This window comes from Squalius cephalus (genome assembly GCF_949319135.1).
Source record: "Squalius cephalus genome assembly, chromosome: 18".
Taxonomy (NCBI): Eukaryota; Metazoa; Chordata; class Actinopteri; order Cypriniformes; family Leuciscidae; genus Squalius; species Squalius cephalus.
Genome location: NC_137139.1, coordinates 34,932,401 through 34,952,400, shown reverse-complemented (window position 1 = coordinate 34,952,400; position 20,000 = coordinate 34,932,401). Strand labels below are relative to the sequence as shown.

The 20,000-nt window shown below is 39.8% G+C and overlaps 2 protein-coding genes across 4 annotated transcripts in view; both read right to left on the bottom strand.

Moving 5' to 3' along the window:
• vdra (vitamin D receptor a) overlaps window positions 1–20,000 on the bottom strand; it is a 101,635-nt gene that overhangs the window by 62,995 nt on the left and 18,640 nt on the right. The window lies entirely within an intron of this gene.
• LOC307145275 (uncharacterized protein) overlaps window positions 886–20,000 on the bottom strand; it is a 28,963-nt gene continuing 9,848 nt past the window's right edge. For 2 of the 3 annotated variants that reach the window (XM_079848259.1, XM_079848260.1), the window contains 12 exons: window positions 19,230–19,428; window positions 18,922–18,993; window positions 10,375–10,434; window positions 10,074–10,145; window positions 9,500–9,602; window positions 9,251–9,300; window positions 7,009–9,094; window positions 6,686–6,766; window positions 6,508–6,558; window positions 5,039–5,080; window positions 4,758–4,799; window positions 886–4,656 (listed from right to left, as the gene is read on the bottom strand). In XM_079848259.1, the coding sequence (XP_079704385.1) occupies window positions 4,433–4,656; window positions 4,758–4,799; window positions 5,039–5,080; window positions 6,508–6,558; window positions 6,686–6,766; window positions 7,009–9,094; window positions 9,251–9,300; window positions 9,500–9,602; window positions 10,074–10,145; window positions 10,375–10,434; window positions 18,922–18,993; window positions 19,230–19,428 (3,082 nt within the window). In that variant the 3' untranslated portion in view covers window positions 886–4,432. Of the gene's footprint in view, window positions 4,657–4,757; window positions 4,800–5,038; window positions 5,081–6,507; window positions 6,559–6,685; window positions 6,767–7,008; window positions 9,095–9,250; window positions 9,301–9,499; window positions 9,603–10,073; window positions 10,146–10,374; window positions 10,435–10,959; window positions 11,115–18,921; window positions 18,994–19,229; window positions 19,429–20,000 lie in introns of all 3 variants that reach the window. The other variant, XM_079848261.1, reaches the window with a different exon arrangement.

Genomic DNA, 20,000 nt, shown 5'->3' with positions numbered 1-20,000 from the left:
CTGACTAACCCTTGATTATGAGGACATTTTGGGTTTAACTGGACCTCTCACACACACACTCTCAAACACACACAACCCTAACTAACCCTTGATTATGAGGACATTTTGGGTTTAAAGGGTCATGAAACCCTAAACCAAATTTTATGAGATTTGAACAGAGGTATGTGTGTTGAACACTATTGAAGACAATGTTAGCATCTGTTAGATTTAATAGTAGGGGGAAAATGGTTAAATTTTAGTTTTTTTACGCTATTTTCGTCTTCCGGGTTTAAAATCTTCATCGTGTCGGCAGAGCACTATAGTACTTTGATGACTCATCGGTGTCTCATAATTATTCATGTACTGAGTTTTCTTATCCAATGAGAAGACACTGCTCTTAATTATTCATGACACGGAACTTTCCAAAGACAGACATGTCAAACTGTGATATCGCGTAGTAGATGAGAGAGGCAATAATGGGACACGCGTTTGTTTTCGTGGACCAAAAGTTCCAGTGCATCTTTCCCCGCGATGCTGCCCGGGCTAGACTCCGGCCATCAACCACGGACACATCTAAACTATGTGTGTGTGCAACCATTCAACTGGAGAAAGGTGGACTTCGACCTTGTACACCAATGCAGGTTTCGGTCTTGCAAGTGATGCGGTTCCGAGGACTTTTCCTATCGCTTCAGAGGTGTGTGTGTGTGTCTAAAATGTAACCCTGACCGTTTTACTTGCCTTTTGTTAAATAATCACTCGTTATTAAAATTTTGATATTTCGATAATACCTCAATTGTATGGAAAGTATGCTTAGTTTGTGCAAATTTCTATGACACTGTCCATCTTTATTATGTGGGTTTAGGGGGCGCGTAGATCTGTATGGAACGTTTTTTTTTTTTTAAGCGGAAAATTAATTATTTCAAATATACGCATTTATAGTGTGTAAACAAATATATATTTTATAAAGGCATAATTATACATATGCATGTACATTTATATGTTTTAAATAGAATTATGATTACTGTAGTAGGTTATTATGTATATATTAGACTTTAACTTGGCCAGCTATAAAAAATCTAGCATTTCCTCACGTTTTACCATTGATTTTTAGTGACAGTCGATATTCATTGGCCACTTTGGGCTTTGACCACACCCACTCCCCTCCCTTCTTCTCACAGCCACCACGCCCAATTAAGTTGCATTTTTCAAAAAGATTGTGAGCTAAACTTGAGCTGAAAGAGGGGGGTTTCATGACCCTTTAACTGGACCTCTCACACACACACTCTCAAACACACACAACCCTAACTAACCCTTGATTTTGAGGACATTTTGGGTTTAACTGGACCTCTCAAACACACACTCTCAAACACACACAAACACCTGACTAACCCTTGATTATGAGGACATTTTGGGTTTAACTGGACCTCTCACACACACACTCTCAAACACACACAACCCTAACCAACCCTTGATTATGAGGACATTTTGGGTTTAACTGGACCTCTCACACACACACTCTCAAACACACACAACCCTAACTAACCCTTGATTATGAGGACATTTTGGGTTTAACTGGACCTCTCACACACACACTCTCAAACACACACAACCCTAACTAACCCTTGATTATGAGGACATTTTGGGTTTAACTGGACCTCTCACACACACACTCTCAAACACACACAAACACCTGACTAACCCTTGATTATGAGGACATTTTGGGTTTAACTGGACCTCTCACACACACACACTCTCAAACACACACAACCCTAACTAACCCTTGATTATGAGGACATTTTTGGTTTAACTGGACCTCTCAAACACACACAACCCTAACTAACCCTTGATTATGAGGACATTTTGGGTTTAACTGGACCTCTCACACACACACTCTCAAACACACACAAACACCTGACTAACCCTTGATTATGAGGACATTTTGGGTTTAACTGGACCTCACTCACACACACTCTCAAACACACACAAACACCTGACTAACCCTTGATTATGAGGACATTTTGGGTTTAACTGGACCTCTCACACACACACACTCTCAAACACACACAACCCTAACTAACCCTTGATTATGAGGACATTTTTGGTTTAACTGGACCTCTCAAACACACACAACCCTAACTAACCCTTGATTATGAGGACATTTTGGGTTTAACTGGACCTCTCACACACACACTCTCAAACACACACAAACACCTGACTAACCCTTGATTATGAGGACATTTTGGGTTTAACTGGACCTCTCACACACACACTCTCAAACACACACAAACACCTGACTAACCCTTGATTATGAGGACATATTTGGTTTAACTGGACCTCTCACACACACACAACCCTAACTAACCCTTGATTATGAGGACATTTTGGGTTTAACTGGACCTCTCAAACACACACTCTCAAACACACACAAACACCTGACTAACCCTTGATTATGAGGACATTTTGGGTTTAACTGGACCTCACTCACACACACTCTCAAACACACACAAACACCTGACTAACCCTTGATTATGAGGACATTTTGGGTTTAACTGGACCTCTCAAACACACACAACCCTAACTAACCCTTGATTATGAGGACATTTTGGGTTTAACTGGACCTCTCTCACACACACACAACCCTAACTAACCCTTGATTATGAGGACAAACTGGGTTTAAATGGACATCACTATTAACTCCACACATAGCAGGAGTACCTGTATTAGAGTTAACCATACTAAACCAAATCAACTATTCTACATTAAAGAGTGAATTCACAAATGATTGTGCATCTTTTTGCTGCCACTAAACCTGTAAAAGTAATACGCACACCTAAGGAAATAGTGCTACAATGTGCTGTTGCTATATCAACCAACATATACACATGTGGTGCAAAATGAACCTGGTTGGAGAAAATTCAGTGAACAAAGATCAGCAAGTTTTACACTTCATAGAAGACTAGTTAAAGGGCAATTAGATGAAGAAATGCAACTAGACAGCCAATAAAAACTAACAAAATTAAACTGAAAGGGCAATTTTTATTTTGCAAATGGTAAAAAAAAGGCTCAACAACTGAGATCTAATAAGGCCATTATTAGAGATGCACCGATTGATTGGCTTGGGACCGGAATTGGCCGATTTTCACGTAATCGGTCATGACCGGCGATCGGCCGGTCAGTCTGACATTTGCCGATTTTATACCGGTCAAACACACTCGGGCGCCGCATGATTAACATCGCGCAACATCAGCATCACACGTGCACACGGAACACACATGTAGAAAACCTTGTGAATTACGTCAGTTTCACACCGCAAGCGTGAGAGGCGCGTATTTTTTTCGGCGTGCATGTTAATAAATGAGTGCATCACACCGGCAGCAGGAGCAGAGCGTGAGCGTCAAGCAGGAGCGTCGAGTGAGCAGCAGTGAAGCGGTTTCGGCGCAGAGTCTATTTTTGCTGCGCTGCTCACACTCAATTAAAGTGAAAGCACACTTTTTTTGATGGGCAAAATAAATGATTTCACACAAAAAGTGCCCAAAATGCACAGAATTTGCATGTCTAGTGTGTTTTAACAAGAACTGGAGTAGGCTATGTCAGAAAAGAAAATGAAGAAGACTCAAAAATATTTATAGAAAATTCACCCATTTAAACTTGTTTTTATTATTCAGTTTGGGTAGAAGTATATGGTGTTTTATTAAAAAAAATATATATAAAAAAAAATCGGTATCGGCAGGTCAAACTCGGAAAAATCGGAATCGGCCTAGAAAATTGTAGTCGGTGCATCTCTAACCATTATGGGACTAAAGTGCATGAGGGAGTGTGCCTCAAAATGACCTCAACAACACACTGAAAATAAAACCAAATTAAATTGCCTTCCAGTAAATGCATGTATTTGTACATTTCTTTCAAAACAGTGTTTTAATAAAAGTAAATAAAAGGATGTCTTGAACACTCTTCTGGCCCAACAACACTTTTGAGAACAAAACCCACAGACATTAAAGGTTGTATCAGCGATTTCACGCCCAAAAAAGGCCCAAACATAAATGATCACATTCATCTAATCTTTCCTAACAATCCGCTAGCTGGCCGCCCCATAAGCATGCCATCCAAAAAACGCGTCTCTGTAGGCAGCCTAGGCTCTGAGATCTGCACACAAAAACAATGGGTTTCACCAACCACCAAAACCAAAATAAACAGTGTTCCAACCAATCACCAACAGTTCCAACCAATCACCGCAAAATCTCAAACCACAACACCCCCACCTTTTGTGTGCAGATCTCAGAGCCTAGGCTGCCTACAGAGACACGGTTTTTGGATGGCATGCTTATGGGGCGGCCAGCTAGCGGATCGTTAGGAAAAATTAGATGAATGTGATCATTTATATTTGGGCCTTTTTTGGGCCTGAAATCGCTGATACAACCTTTAATGGAAGGCAACACTGATCTCTCGAAGAACTCTAAGAAGATTTCTTTTTCAACATCAAACCTCGGTTCCTCACGAAATCCCTTATATTTTGGGCCGTTCTTTCTCTCAGAACAGGGTCCTCTGCAGTCTTGCACTGCTCACACTCTGCCTTTGTTGCAAGGTGTCCCTTTGAAATATGGACTCTGAAATGTTTCATGACAGCATTCACTTCATTTGGGCTCCACGGCCTTTTCACAATTCTCCTCAATTTGGTCTCTGTAAAACAAACAAACAAACATATACATACACATATGTATACCTATACACCTATATGTATATACATGGAATAACTTTAATATACCCAAATGTTTAAATACCTCTGGAGTTCTCAGTTTCATCCTGATTCATTTGACTTTTTCCTGAGGGGTAAAAAACAACAATTAAAATGTATTCCAGCCCTACAATCCAAACAGTTTCGGACCATGTGAAATATCAGCAGATAAGCACACAGGGAAAACTAGTCTCTGGTCCTGTGTAACACGAAAAGGACCACTTTACACTGAATTACTGTGGAAGATAAAAAATAAAACATGAACCCAAAATCAACATGTATCCTTTTTCTCAAATAAATATCTAAAATATATGCGCACACACATACCTGTGGAGCTGTCAGCCTCACCCAGGCCCATTTTTGTGTTTTCTAAGGGAAAAAAAAGCAACACACTATTCCTCTTCTCTACACGGCAAACAGGTATATAATATATATACAATAATAATAATTATTATTATTATTATTATTATTATTATTATTATTATGTAAATATGAGGGCTCTGAACCAGTTCAAAGAATGAAAACAAAAACTGGGGAAAAACCAGAAACGATTACTTGAAATGACCATTAACCGGTTAATAATGGTGTTTTTTTTTTTTCTTCTTTTTTCTGTTTAATGTTTTAATTTGTCAGTCAACCTCAACCAATCATGAATCTAAATAGTATGGCCTATGCTGACGCTGACACATAGTGAGTGAAATGCAAATGCTCAGCGGTCAAGTCAAGATAAGTTAGTCACCATGTCAATATGCTGGCATTAGCTTTTGGATCTCAGAAGTTTATCTGAGGAAATGTCACCATGGCAGGTAATATCCAGGTGTTTTGAAACCAGCTAAAATTGCAGGTTAACTGCTGCCATTCAAGAAATTAGTTCAAAAATAATAAATAAATAAAATGATGTATGGCCAGACACTTCATGTGTCAATCAAGCTCAAATAGATTTACGATGTTTTGGACCAGCGAATGTTAGATTTGTGTTTTGGGAGCTTAGTTTGTTTTTGGTTTAAAACATTTGGCCAAAATCTTGTGTTATTAAAGTGCTATGCACAGTCTGCATTGGCTATGACTAGACAACCAACACCAGACTAAAGCCAGAAGTATACCTCTTTTTTTTTTTTTTACCACAGTCGAATGCACAGCCTTGCAAAGTATACTTCTTTTGACTCGTACACAGGCGTTCAACACATTATTTTCAAATTAATTTTTATATCATTATTATTATTTTAAATTACTTTTGTCAGTTTTAAATTAGTTTCAGTAAGGAACTCTTGTAATAAATTAGCAGTGGTTGGGACATATTTTAAGTATCAACCCCACTTAAAAAGATGCAATCTAATCCGGTTTACATGAAATAAGCTTCCGAGCAGGTTTAAGTTACGGACCACTATAGGAACACTATGACAGCAAGTCCAGGATGAGCACTGAAGAACCAAACAATCCAAGATCATGCCAAATCATCCACAATCAAATCCCACTAACTGAGTGGCGTACGAAGAACGGACCCCAGTTCCTTACTACCCTTGCATTGAAAACAAGACAGTCTCCAAAGCGTGCGCGTAACTGTATGAGGTTTTGTCGTCAGTTTGAGGATGCACTGGAGTTATGAGGTTTATTCACAAGCTGTTAGCATCGAGTTCAATTCAATTTCTGGTATTAGTTATTAACCAGTATGGTTTCTAATCAAGCCGTTCTCTGAACGATAATGTTGTACAAGGAACGCATGAACAGAAATGTAAGGTTGGATTTTCTTTTTTTTTAAAGCCCTGGTAAATATATAAATATACATTAAAACATACCGTTGGAACTTTCTGTCTCGTCCTGGGTCAACTTCTTCCCTTCTTTGCTTCCTACATTTAGAAAATGAAACCATACTTAAACTTGACAACCCAAATACTTTGTTTCTGATAATCAGAAACCTGATGTAGTGAATACACTACACCACTGATGCTCACTGGAATTAAATTCATTACATACCGCTTACTCCAGAGACAGGCTCAGACTCTTCATTGTCGTCATCGCTTACTTCTTCCTCATCTAAATCCAGATCAATTTCATCTATAGAAAAACATATTTGACAAACATCCCCACACACCTGCATTAGTGCACATATACAATTCCTAAACTTCCTTTATCTAAAGAAATGAGAGGTACTCTAAAAAAAACTCATTCACCTCAAAAACATCTTTTCTGAGTAACCTAATTAGCTTCAAAGTTTTTCTCTACATGTAATTTAGAATTGTCCTGTTACTGTACCGTAACATTATTATTATTATTATCATATAAAATAAGGCACATACCTTCGATCTCAATTTCATCAAGAGACTTTCCTTGGAAATTGACAAGAGTTCCTTTCTCCATTGCCAAGAGCAGCTTTGAAATTTTTGCAATTTCTATAGTTGCATCTGGCAACCGATAATAGTCTCTATGGACCCGAATGTCGTGGCCCAAAAAGTTGGCTAGTTGATCAAGCTCATTATCCCTAAGATTAAGAACCTGGGACATTGTTGCCACCTGCTTACGGAGCTGTGTAGACCGGAGATATTCTGGGTGCTGTGCACCACACTGACTTGCAAAAAGTCTGATGCAGTCCTGTCCTCTGAAGAAGCTGTTGGGCGAGCACTTCGGTCTTCCAAATAGGAAGGGGTTGTCCCTGTCTACTTCACATGCATCTCTCTTGTCCACAAGAAGTTTTATTGCACTGACAAGTTCAGGGTTCAACAAAATTGCAACTTTTCTCCCTTTCTTGCCCATTATTTCCACTCTGCTGAAATGCTTGGCCATTTTTTGCTCAAATGGAGAGAGACTGACGGCGATATCATCATGGAGCTCAGTCTGGTCTCTTTTCCTGAAACACTCAAGCGTCATTTTTGAAACCTCTCCTGCACGACGTCTATTAAAGATTATAACTTGTGCAAGTGTCACTTTGGCGAGTTCTGCATATGTTTGTGAAGACTCATGATGTTTTAGGCTTTCAAAAGCATCAGCTGATTTTTTCTCTAGGTGCTGGTGGAGAAGCTGCACATCATGTGTGAATGGTATAGTTGATGGTTTGTTGAACTTTGATTTGTTCAAAGTAGCAAGAGCAGCATGGGAGACATGTTCTGCCCATTCACTTGAGCACAGTCGTTTAAATCGCTCTGCTGCTTTTGTCATACCATCGTCCTCTGCTGCGATAGCCCTGCAGAGAATGATGTCACCGATCTTGTTGAGCGAGTGTCCTAACTTCAACGCAAGGCTTGGTGTCTTATATGAGTGGCTCTTTTCATCGTAGCCAGCAACATCTTTCACAGCCTCAATGACTTTGTAAAAATTGTTTGGCTTCACAGCATCTTCAAAACTAAATATGAAGTATTTTTTTCTCAAGGTTAGCAAGAGTCTGCCCATTTCCCGAACCTTCTGTCTGATGTATTCGGATTTTGTTGGATCACTTCCATGCTTGTTGTAAAGACACTGACTCAACTGCAGTATGAGGAAGTCATTTCGAACCACAGATGAAATGTCATCAATCTTCATGTTTCCCAAAATCTTCCACACCTCTGGAGATATTGCCTGGGAGAATGTTGACTCTGCAATATCAGCCAAAACTAAGACTTTGGCCTTACCAGTTGCTTCAGACTCTGAAAACATCTTTGAAGGGCATCTCCGTGTATGGCGCCACAGCTCCTTGCGAACAAACATGCCTTTACAGTATACACAGTGCACATATGTTTTGGCACTCAGTTCAATGTCTGATCGTCCTGGCCGCCTTCTAACTTTCAATGGTCCACTTTTACTTTCCATAACCTCTTGATTATGTTCATAGTTGCCTCTGTTTCGTAATTTCTCAAGTAACCTTTTTCTGTCCTGGGAGTGTTTAGGGAGCAAGAATGCAGCAGCAATTTCTGTCTCACTGTCTTGATGCTTTTTAAAGTGGCGGGCTATTTTAGACTGTGGTTTCTTGCAGACATAACAGTAGTTTTTGTGGGTGGAAATAGTGTTTTTGGGGTTTGGCACATTGTCAGTCTCTGACCGTTCACAAGAAGACACTGCTGGTGTTTTCTTAAAACTCTGAAGCATCTCAGTATTGTGTGTAGTAGTATCATGATCATCACAAGTGAGGTCTTGAGCATAACTGGATCGGACCATTTCTTGATCAGTGGAAGAACAGGGAAGGGGTTGTGGTGGCACACTCTTTGCTCTCATAGAAGACTCTGAAAAAGCTGGTGTGGACTTATAATATGGTGGATTGCCTATTTTGATAGATACACTATCATCACTATCGCTATTTTGTCTAGAGTCCGGGATAAAGTCATCAGAGGAAGATTCTTCAGTGTGTTTATCAGCGTGAGGAGAATACTCTTCATCAGAGCAAGATTCTTCAAAGCTGGAAAATTCAACATCTGGCTAAAAAAAAAAAAAAGAAAAAAAGAAAAGAGAACAATAATAACAAAAATAATAATACAAAAATAGTGTACCCTGCTTATAGTCCAGCACAGTTTTGATGTAACAAACTTGAAAATGTTTATGTAAAAGAAGGTGATGTAAAAGAAATTAACATACCAGTGTCATATTATTCAGGAAGCAGGTTTTGTGCCATGATCTTGAACATACTGAAAGAATATAAAAATAAGCATGTTTCTTTTAGTTTTTTACCAGATTACTGCTCCTTTTAAAATGCCGAAAACAATAGATATGCCTTTGAAATAATAATGATTTGAATAAAACTGCACAAAAAACATTTAATAAAAGCCCATTTTGTTTTCAATACAAAAACACATACAAACATATATGAGTGATGCAGATACTGACATTTGCATGTAAGGCCAAGCCATTTTCGACTTGACACAGGTCCACTGCAATCTTCACAAGAATCCAAACTGGAGATAACAGCACTGTGAACTTCATGGTGGCACTATAACAAAAATGATTTATTAAATCAACATATATTGAACATAGCACAACTTTCATTCCAGAGTGTGGTGTGAATGGGCCTTAACTGTTTACGTCTCTGTGACTGAAAGTCACAAAGCATTTCCAGATTGAAAAGTGTGCATATTGGGTCTACAGCTTATCCACATAAAGAAGCAGCCGGCACATACCCAAAGCAACATATTTTCCTCAAACCCTATCCCTGACATGACGGTCCTCGTAGTGAAGAACTGTCCTTACATTTCAGGTCAGTGTCATGCCCATCCCCCAACGCACGAGTTATGAAAATGAATGAACCGAGCAAGGTACATTTTACTCGAATTTGAGATGTCACAACAGCGTCTTTAAGACGACAGTCCACGTCAGCCAGTCTAGTATGATGCCCAACCATCCTACACTTAACATTGCCTGTGTCAAAGAGAAGAAAACTATGAAGGAACATGCGCTCACTTACTTTCTGTTTCACTGATGAGGAAGGATTCACACTGCATTCAGTCACAGCCACTGATGTCTCGTCACACAATTCCTGTAATTATGAGAAAGACAGGTACAACACTGAGGCAAGGATGTTTGCCAATTGGTCACCGCAACTAATTCTAGTATCAACCAAAGTCTAAATATCTAGTGTCCCTTTCATGGCTCCGTCGTGCACAAAGCAGACATATAAAACAAGTAAGGACGAGGCTGATACATGTGGATCTTGTCTATAAAGTCAAATAAATCAAATACACATTACATAATAAACATCAACATACCATTTCCTTTCCAGTCAAAGCTGAATCTCCTTTCTTTGCAACCATCTTTGATGTGGTCATCTGAAATCAGACAGAGCAATTGTATGCTGTCGTCATAAAATGGTTTCATTCTGATGCATAACATTTAAAGGGACACTCCACCGGTTGAGACATGAATGTGTATTGAAAGTGGGTCATATATGTAGTAGAATAGTAGCATACATTTCTAATTTGGGTCCTTCTTGGCCGATAAAAGGCAGAAAATGACTTTAGTGCTTGTGGATTGTAGACAATACCCTTAGTGCATTGCAATGCTCAGCAGGCCACTCCCACTACTCCGCCCATCAATATAGACTAGAATTGAGCTCCACTCTACGCTACCGCCTGGAAATCATTTCACACAATTTCTAGTGAAGAGTTACTTTGCGAACTAATTATTGAATTACTCCTCGTTTTTGTTTCGAAATGGTGTGCACTTGCTTGCATACTACCTCTCTCTCTCTCTCTCTCTCTCTCTCTCTCTCTCTCTCTCTCTCTCTCTCCGTTCTTCAGTTAAACATGCGCCCTGTCACACGCGCAGCAGTTCGTCTACATTCGGCTACTCACCGATCAGATAAGACTATGGCGGGACAAACACCCTCCACCTATCTACCAATCCCGGAGTCAGTAGTGTTGCGGCATCCGGGTTGCCAGCTCTGCTCTAGTCACCACTTCTTGTAGCAGCCTACGTTCCTGCTGGATCCTGCAGCCTATCTGGCAACCTCGAGTCAGGGAGGAGGGGGAGGGGGTACAGTAATTTGAAAGTGATTGCAGTACCAGTTTTGGCCACAATCTTACATAACCCTTTAACCCTCAAAGACCTAAGGGTATTTTTAAAATTAATTTTCCGTCTGGTGTTATTTACAAAAAAAAGCTTGTAAAACATCAACCCTTTTGTGCACAGACAATTGACACACCTCTTTTTTTTTCATGACAAATTGAACTTTCAGCATATTTGTGTTGCATTGATGTCACCTGAATGTAAAATAAGTTATGGGACCACAAAGACAAATGAAAAAATAAAACGGAAATTGAATCACTCAAACATTTATTGAAATCACACACAAATAAATAAAAGCTAAGCAAATTTCCTCTGGAAAACAGTTTGTTCATGTCTTTGGAGTCCTGGAGCACAGGAATAAACATAATAACTTGAACAGAACCAAAACTATTTACATTTTTCCAAAAGAAGTCCAGGCGTTTTGGGCCTCATGATATTCACTGGTGCCAAACTTTGCCAAAATTGGTCTTGAACCAGCTTTGGAATTCCCTTTGGAGGAGGCTCCAGGAGTGCGATGAGCGCGCTCGATCACAGGTGGAATGGGAAAGCCGGCTTCGCCAAATAGAAGAGTGGGTAGACGTCCAATAAAGCCGATTGTATCAGTGCCTTCAGCTCGCTCAGGAACGTGAATGAAGCGAAGATTTAGGGCTCTGCTCCGATTTTCGGCGTCCTCAGCTTTCTGTAGCAAGAAAGCATTTTGCTTCTCCAGCATCTCAACGCGTTGCTCTAGATCAGTTATGTTATCCTGATTTGAACTGACTCTAAATTCGAGCTCGCCTACTTGATCCCCGAGTGATTTAAGGGAAGACTGCAACGCATCGGCAGCTGTTTGCAGGTTGTCAAGTTTCGGGTCAAAATACGTGAACATCTCTCGCTTAAGTTGTTGAAGAGCGTTCAAAATGAATGCGTTAGTTGCATTTTGTTCCATAGCGAAGCACAGGTGAAATGATCAAGTAAACAATTTGTATTAGTGACCATCCAAAAAGTCACAAAAAGGAGGTAACACTCAGAACTTAACGTGGGATAGATATGCAGGAAAGTTAATTGATTAGCGCATTTAGCAGACTGAGATTTAAGGAGCTTCACTCGAGCACTGCTGCTGTGTCGGCCATCTTAGGTGTGCCAGAGAAGGCCGGGTGAATTGTGGAGCAGACAGAGACTTCCAGAGTGTCCATCCACTTTACAAAAACCAGAGGGCCGTCACGGATCCACCTGATGGTGCCCCTAGGATCCTTTTTGTTCATGGCATTTGTGGTTGTGCGGGGGCATCCTCGTCTGTTGTCCCTGTAGGTGCCACATGCTCCAAAGTTCATGCTGTAGAGATCCATGAATAGCTTTGGACTTGTGTAGAAGTTGTCTACATACACATTGTAGCCACTCCCTAGGGATGATTTGTTCATGAAGGACATAACCGAGTCGTATGCCAGTCCTACACCAGAAGCAAACACAGACTTCCCCGTGTATACAGCAAAGTCTAAAGTGTACCCAATGCTGCTGTCTGCCAGCACAAAAAGTTTGAAGCCCCACTTAGTTGGCTTCGCCTTCATATACTGGGTCATGCCAGTGTGAGCCTTTGTTGCCACCATCCTCTCGTCCACTGAAAGGTTCTGCCGTGAGTGATAAAATGCTCTGCATGCATGTTTGATGTCATCTAAAAGGGGCTTCAGACGAAACAGCCGGTCATAAGCTGGTGTCCCTCTCTTCCGGTCGTTGTGGACATCTTCATCAGGGTTGCTCATGTGGATGTTCCAGGAAATGACCTGATACCTGTCACGTGCCATCACTGAGTGGGGAAACTGTTGGCTGAAAATGGTGTTTGTCCTCCAGTAGTGCCGGATATTTGTCAGTCTCACCAGTGCAAAAAAGAAAGTCAGTCCTAAATATTTGAAAAATTCTTCAACAGTGAAGTTTTCCCAGGAATATTTTTTGCCATTGGCAATGTTTTTTGCAGCGTTTGTGTTTGTGTTATTACACAAAGTGGTTGCTGCACTGTCACTGACAAAAAGTTTGAAAAGGTCCAATGGTGTGTATATGGATGTGGGGCTGAGCTGATGTCCTGGCTTTCTTGTTGGGACGAACCTTTTGGGCACTGGAGGGATGTCTGGCTGACTCTCACTGTTCCATGATGGAGTTGGGGCTGCTGGCTGTGGTGATCTAGATCTCGATCTTGTGGATTCAGGACTCTGTCGACCCCTCAAGCTGCCGGATCTGGATCTTGACCTTGACCGCGCTCTCCCTCTAGACCGTGACTGCAGCCGTCCATGACCTATTCCTGGCAGCTGCTGGGATGCTGCAGCAGAAGTGGAAGGGCCCTCCTCAGCGGAAGAATGGGAGCTTTCCTGTCTGGCTCGGGTGGGTGGGCTGGTGTCTTCTTCATTATCATGACTGTAAAACAAATAAAGCAAAATATTAGATCATACATATCAGATCAATTAGTGTTTTTGTATTTGATTTCTCACATAAGATAACAATGGCTGAGATTGCTACTGTACCCCCAACCCACCACAGCTATAATATGAGCATTCTCTCCCCAGCCAAAAGGTGTGACCAACCCCCCACTACAACATCCTTGAGACATTCTCTCCACAGCTAAAAGGTGTGACCAACCCCCCACTATCCTTTGTTTGTATCTCTAGGTAAACTCAGACAAACAATGGCTGAGAGACAAAGTGTAATCTACAACTCTTACTACTCTTTAACAAACATAGAAAAACGAAATACTACTTTTACAGAACTTATTTTTACATATTTAGAAAATTTATATTTTATCATATTAGTTGTTGTTGTTTTTTTATACTTTTACAGTAAATAAATAAATGGCACTTACTCTTCAGTGGGGTCTAGACCATCCTGGTAATCTAGTTCCTCATCAGTCAAAAAGCTCTCTTCTCCAGAAAATCCATCATCCTCCATGGCATCAAAAAAGGCCAGCGCTTGATTTAGATCCATGTTTCTTTATCTCTGATGATCCATTATTCTCTGTGTATTCTTCAAAACTCGCGTCTCTCTGTGCGTCTCTCTCTCTCCCCTCGAAACCACTGTGCCGTGCGTCTCTCTCTCTCCACAATATCAGCCTTGGTTCATACGTAATGACGCACACCAACGTGGACGACGGATCAGCCTGTCATTTGTCAACAACCTCACGCAAAGCATCACGTGATATGGAGTGTCCCTTTAACAAATTAGTATGAACTAGGGATGTCAACGATTAATCGACGATCGAATAATTGTCGATAATACATTTAATCGATACAACTTATCGATCATCGATTAAGCAGGTCTTCATGCGCGTGCGTGCTGCTCAACCGCGAAACATGTAAAACGAGTGTGCCGGAGTTATGTTTGGGACCATTTTACACCTTCATCATGACTATAAGTTTGCGTCTGCATTCGCAGCCTTTTGTTTTGTGCAAATGTAAGTTGTAATACTGTTTCTTTTCTGTAGGCCTATCTATATCTGATTTATCTCATATTGGATGCATTTGGTTAAGAATGAACTCTGTTGTAAAGCGTCAGCTTCAGCGCGTGCAGCTCAAACGGCAGAGCACGACTAATAATGACTATTGGGACTGTAATATTACATAACATTATAAAGAGAATAGGGATGTCAACGATTAATCGACGATCGAATAATTGTCGATAATACATTTAATCGATACAACTTATCGATCATCGATTAAGCAGGTCTTCATGCGCGTGCGTGCTGCTCAACCGCGAAACATGTAAAACGAGTGTGCCGGAGTTATGTTTGGGACCATTTTACACCTTCATCATGACTAGAAGTTTGCGTCTGCATTCGCAGCCTTTTGTTTTGTGCAAATGTAAGTTGTAATACTGTTTATTTTGTGTATGCCTATCTATATCGGATTTATCTCGCATTGGATGCATTTGGTTAAGAATGAACTCTGTTGTAAAGCGTCAGCTTCAGCGCGTGCAGCTCAAACGGCAGAGCACGACTAATAATGACTATTGGGACTGTAATATTACATAACATTATAAAGAGAACAATATTGTAATAAAACATTGTGAATTATTTGGGTTTAGTTGCCGTGTCGCGTTGCTCCAGGAAGAGCGCGTCCACAACATGAGTAGTTCTGAATGAATGGCACGTAATAGTTCAAGTTCACTTGTGCATGAATTTGCGTCATTTTGTGCAGATATAATTTGTAATATGTTTATTTTGAATATATCTGATTAATCTCATATAGGATGCATTTCTTTTAGATAAATAATGTGCTAGCAAGGTGCTCCAGTTTAACGGTAGCAGATTCATTCAGCGCGTGCAGTTGCTCCAGGAAGAGCGCGTCCACAACTGTCACACATTCTAAGCGCATACGAGGCGTTGGTGACACGTTGTATTAGTAGTTTGAATAATTAATTTAATTAGCAATCACATAAAACATTTTTACAATCCTACTAGCCCTTTATTTATATTTATAACCATTATTGATTTGGTGAGGAACATAGCGTTTTTAGCAGCATTTGCAGACCCTGTCATGCTGTTGGCCATAGCCACTGCAGTAGACGCATATGGCAGTATTACGGCTAACGATTAATCGATTAATTGATCGTTAATTTAAATGACGATCGATCATGGGAATTTGTGAAAATTGACATCCCTAAAAGAGAACAATATTGTAATAAAACATTGTGAATTATTTGGGTTTAGTTGCCATGTCGCGTTGCTCCAGGAAGAGCGCGTCCACAACATGAGTAGTTCTGAATGAATGGCACGTAACTTAGTTCAAGTTCACTTGTGAATGAATTTGCGTCATTTTGTGCAGATATAATTTGTAATATTATGTTTATTTTGAATATCAGTGCCTGAATTTCATTTTGGAAAATGGGGGGGAAATCCCCCCTTAGGTGATTCTTATGGGGGGGATTTTTAATTTGAGGGGGGAGTTTAGACTTTCTTTCTTTTTTACATTTATCTCGCCTAAATGTAGGCTTACTCATTGCATTTTTACAATGGGGTAATTTTGTTCTTAAGAATTTACACAGCTCAAGGAAGCTTGATTTCAATCTTTGAATTAAATTGAAAAAAGTAGCACAAATAAATACAATAGAATAAAGATACCAATAAAGAGAAAAAAGAGAAGTTTTTGCTTAGGTCTAAAACTAGTATTCAGAAATACTGCGCAGAGACTGAAAAAAGTAATCAAATGTAAAATAACACTAGGTAGTATTTTAGTCCTGATTAAATTAAATACATAGGCTATCAATCCTGATTCCTTAAAATTAAAGCTATGTTTTGTTGTTTTGACAAACAAATTAATGACAGACAAATGGCTGCTGTCCCTTTAAGAGCTAATGCACGGATCCTGTTTTCATTGATTATACGGTCACGTGCGATTTATGCTTAAGACATAACAACCGACTGTGTTTAGAGGATATCACCAAGACCGAAATTGACATAATTTTCTTATGTTTTTGACTGTTTAAGCGATATAATCCACGAAAAATAACTTTTGTTACCCGCGAGCTGTTTGTGAGGAGGCTTTACTCTATGTATGTGTGCAGAGAAAAAAAAAACACTTCTCAGACAGCGCGCAAGTACCGAATAGTTTAAAATCGCGTGAATGTTTAAACTGGTGAGACTTAAAAAGACGTGCAAATGGTAAACTTTAGTTACTCGTGATGCAATGCTGGCCCGATTATGCAAGTGACAATTCCGTCTATCCCGACTCCCGAAATGCGAGAGTGTATTATCGCCGCCTGCTGCGCGCTTAACGATTACCTTGTGCAACCCATATGAGAGACGAGAGATAGAAGACGCAGCGCCGCTGAATCACTCGTTTCACACGTTTGTGAAATTGCGTCTCGCAGACAGTTTTAAAATGACTGATTTGATTTTACAATCTGTGTGGATTAATTTACTAATACAACCTACATGCTAAAGTGAATCAATGTTTGCGGGAATTTCCCGCATTATAAATGGGAGACCTGCGGGAATGATACAAAATATGCGCAATACCCGCGCCGAAATTCAAGCCCTGAATATATCGGATTAATCTCATATAGGATGCGTTTTTTTTAGATAAATAACGTGCTAGCAAAGTGCTCCAGTTTAATGGTAGCAGATTCATTCAGCGCGTGCAGTTGTTCCAGGAAGAGCGCGTCCACAACGGTCACACATTCTAAGCGCATACGAGGCGGCGTTGGTGACACGTTGTATTAGTAGTTATATTTGATTATTAAATAATTAATTTAATTATCAATCACATCGAAACATTTTACAATCCTACTAGCCCTTTATTTATATTGAAAACTATTCTAATTGATTTGGTGAGGAACATAGCGTTTTGAGCAGCATTTGCAGACCCTGTCATGCTCTCATAGCCACTGCAGGTGACGCATATCGCAGTATTAAGGCTAACGATTAATCGATTAATTGATCGTTAATTTAAACGACGATCAATCATGGGAATTTGTGAAAATTGACATCCCTAGTATGAACGCAGATGTTGTTTATGCTTTCCCCCCTAAAATGCAGATATTAGACAAGAAAATCTCCCTAAACGCAAACCCCTCACCGCTAGCTGAGGACAGGATGAATTTTACCAACTAAAAAAGGACTGTTCAAACTAAAAACTATATATCTATTAAATTATAGGCCTAAAAAATCCTCTCAGTATTAAAGAATAGCAGAGTCTACACCACAGCTTACACGATAACACCACAGAGAAACAAAAACAAAAAAATCACTTTCAGAACGATTTTACCAGCTGAGAAACGCTAGAAACATTGGCAGTAGGGGTGTAACGATACCCTCATGTCACGATTCGATACATATCACGATACGATATTATAGAGATACTCCAAGACGTGGTAAAAGGGTAACTTTTTTTTTTAACTGTTGATTAAAATGCCTAATTTGCAAAACATTGGGGGAGGAAATGAATAGGCTTAAAGATTTGTTTTAGAAAAATATGCTTGCACTCTGTCACCAACTAGATATATTTAAATTAATGTAGGCCACTTTTCACTGGTAACAAAAGACATTTGGCATTATCAGGACCCACAAATATTCCCCCACTGCATTATATTATTTTATATATATATATATAGTAGTTTAATGTAGTATTGACACAAACTCTGTAAACTTGATTGTTTCCCCTCACACAGTAATTTTTATTTTGGGTGTACTATACACAATACATATTGTCACTTTCCACAATATATATTGTTGCATTTTTGTATTGCGATACATTGCTTAATTGACAGCCAATCGGAATCAATTCTGCTATAACATGCTTCAGTATATAAGCAGCAGTCAAAGATGCGATCACAATAAACAGAACATTACCGTCTGCTGGTTGGACCCTAACACAGTTATGGTTGGTGTGAATGGGCCTTAACTGTTTACGTCTCTGTGACTGAAAGTCACAAAGCATATCCAGATTGAAAAGTGTGCATATTGGGTCTACAGCTTATCCACATAAAGAAGCAGCCGGCACATACCCAAAGCAACATCTTTTCCTCAAACCCTATCCCTGACATGACGGTCCTCGTAGTGAAGAACTGTCCTTACATTTCAGGTCAGTGTCATGCCCATCCCCCAACGCACGAGTTATGAAAATGAATGAACCGAGCAAGGTACATTTTACTCGAATTTGAGATGTCACAACAGCGTCTTTAAGACGACAGTCCACGTCAGCCAGTCTAGTATGATGCCCAACCATCCTACACTTAACATTGCCTGTGTCAAAGAGAAGAAAACTATGAAGGAACATGCGCTCACTTACTTTCTGTTTCACTGATGAGGAAGGATTCACACTGCATTCAGTCACAGCCACTGATGTCTCGTCACACAATTCCTGTAATTATGAGAAAGACAGGTACAACACTGAGGCAAGGATGTTTGCCAATTGGTCACCGCAACTAATTCTAGTATCAACCAAAGTCTAAATATCTAGTGTCCCTTTCATGGCTCCGTCGTGCACAAAGCAGACATGCAGAATTGTTTTAAATAATCTGCATCATATAAAAAACTAACATTCATGAAATACAGAACATGGTTGAATTTCAGTGATAAAGTCTGTAAGAGACTCACCCTTAAACGCCAAGGCCAAGAGGAATCCCCATAGTTGTATGTGACCTCCTCATCTGGAAAGATATGTCTTATACTAAACAGACACAGGTGTGGCCTTCCGTCAACAATGATTGTCTTGACTTTGCAATTTGGATTTTTGTCATAATCATTCACCAGTCGTCCAAGTGAATGTCCACCGTCCTCTTTTGTTGCATCTATGCTGTGATAAAAATAGTCCAGTAAGAAACTTAAAACATAGACACACACTGAAACATACGGTTCTAACTGAACATTTGGGTTAGGCTAACCTTGGCCTATTTAACCTATATTCAAATACACATTGTGAAAGTTAACTTGACTTCCTAAGAATTTAATAGGTCAGATGATCCACTTAAGGTAAAAAAATAATACCCCAGTTGAAAAATAACCATGTTATTGATTATCACTAACTAATAAGTTCCTAATATTATGAGAACCCTAGTAAATCTGCTATTGTAATAGTGCTGCACGATTAATCTTATCGCAACCGTGATGTCAAGCCTATGCGATTATATGATGCAAAATGCTGCGATTTTATGTAAAATAAACAATGGGCTGTTACGCAATTAACGCAGCATCTGTTATTTTTTGTCATCCTTTGGCTAGTGTTACATGATAATGCTCTCATGCGATTGCTTAAAACCATTCATGCGAGACAAGTCAAAAGAGAGCGCGCTGAATGTCCGACTGTGACTCACAGAAAGACACGCGCCAGAATACAGTTCTCTTTCGCGCTTGAACGAACAATAACAC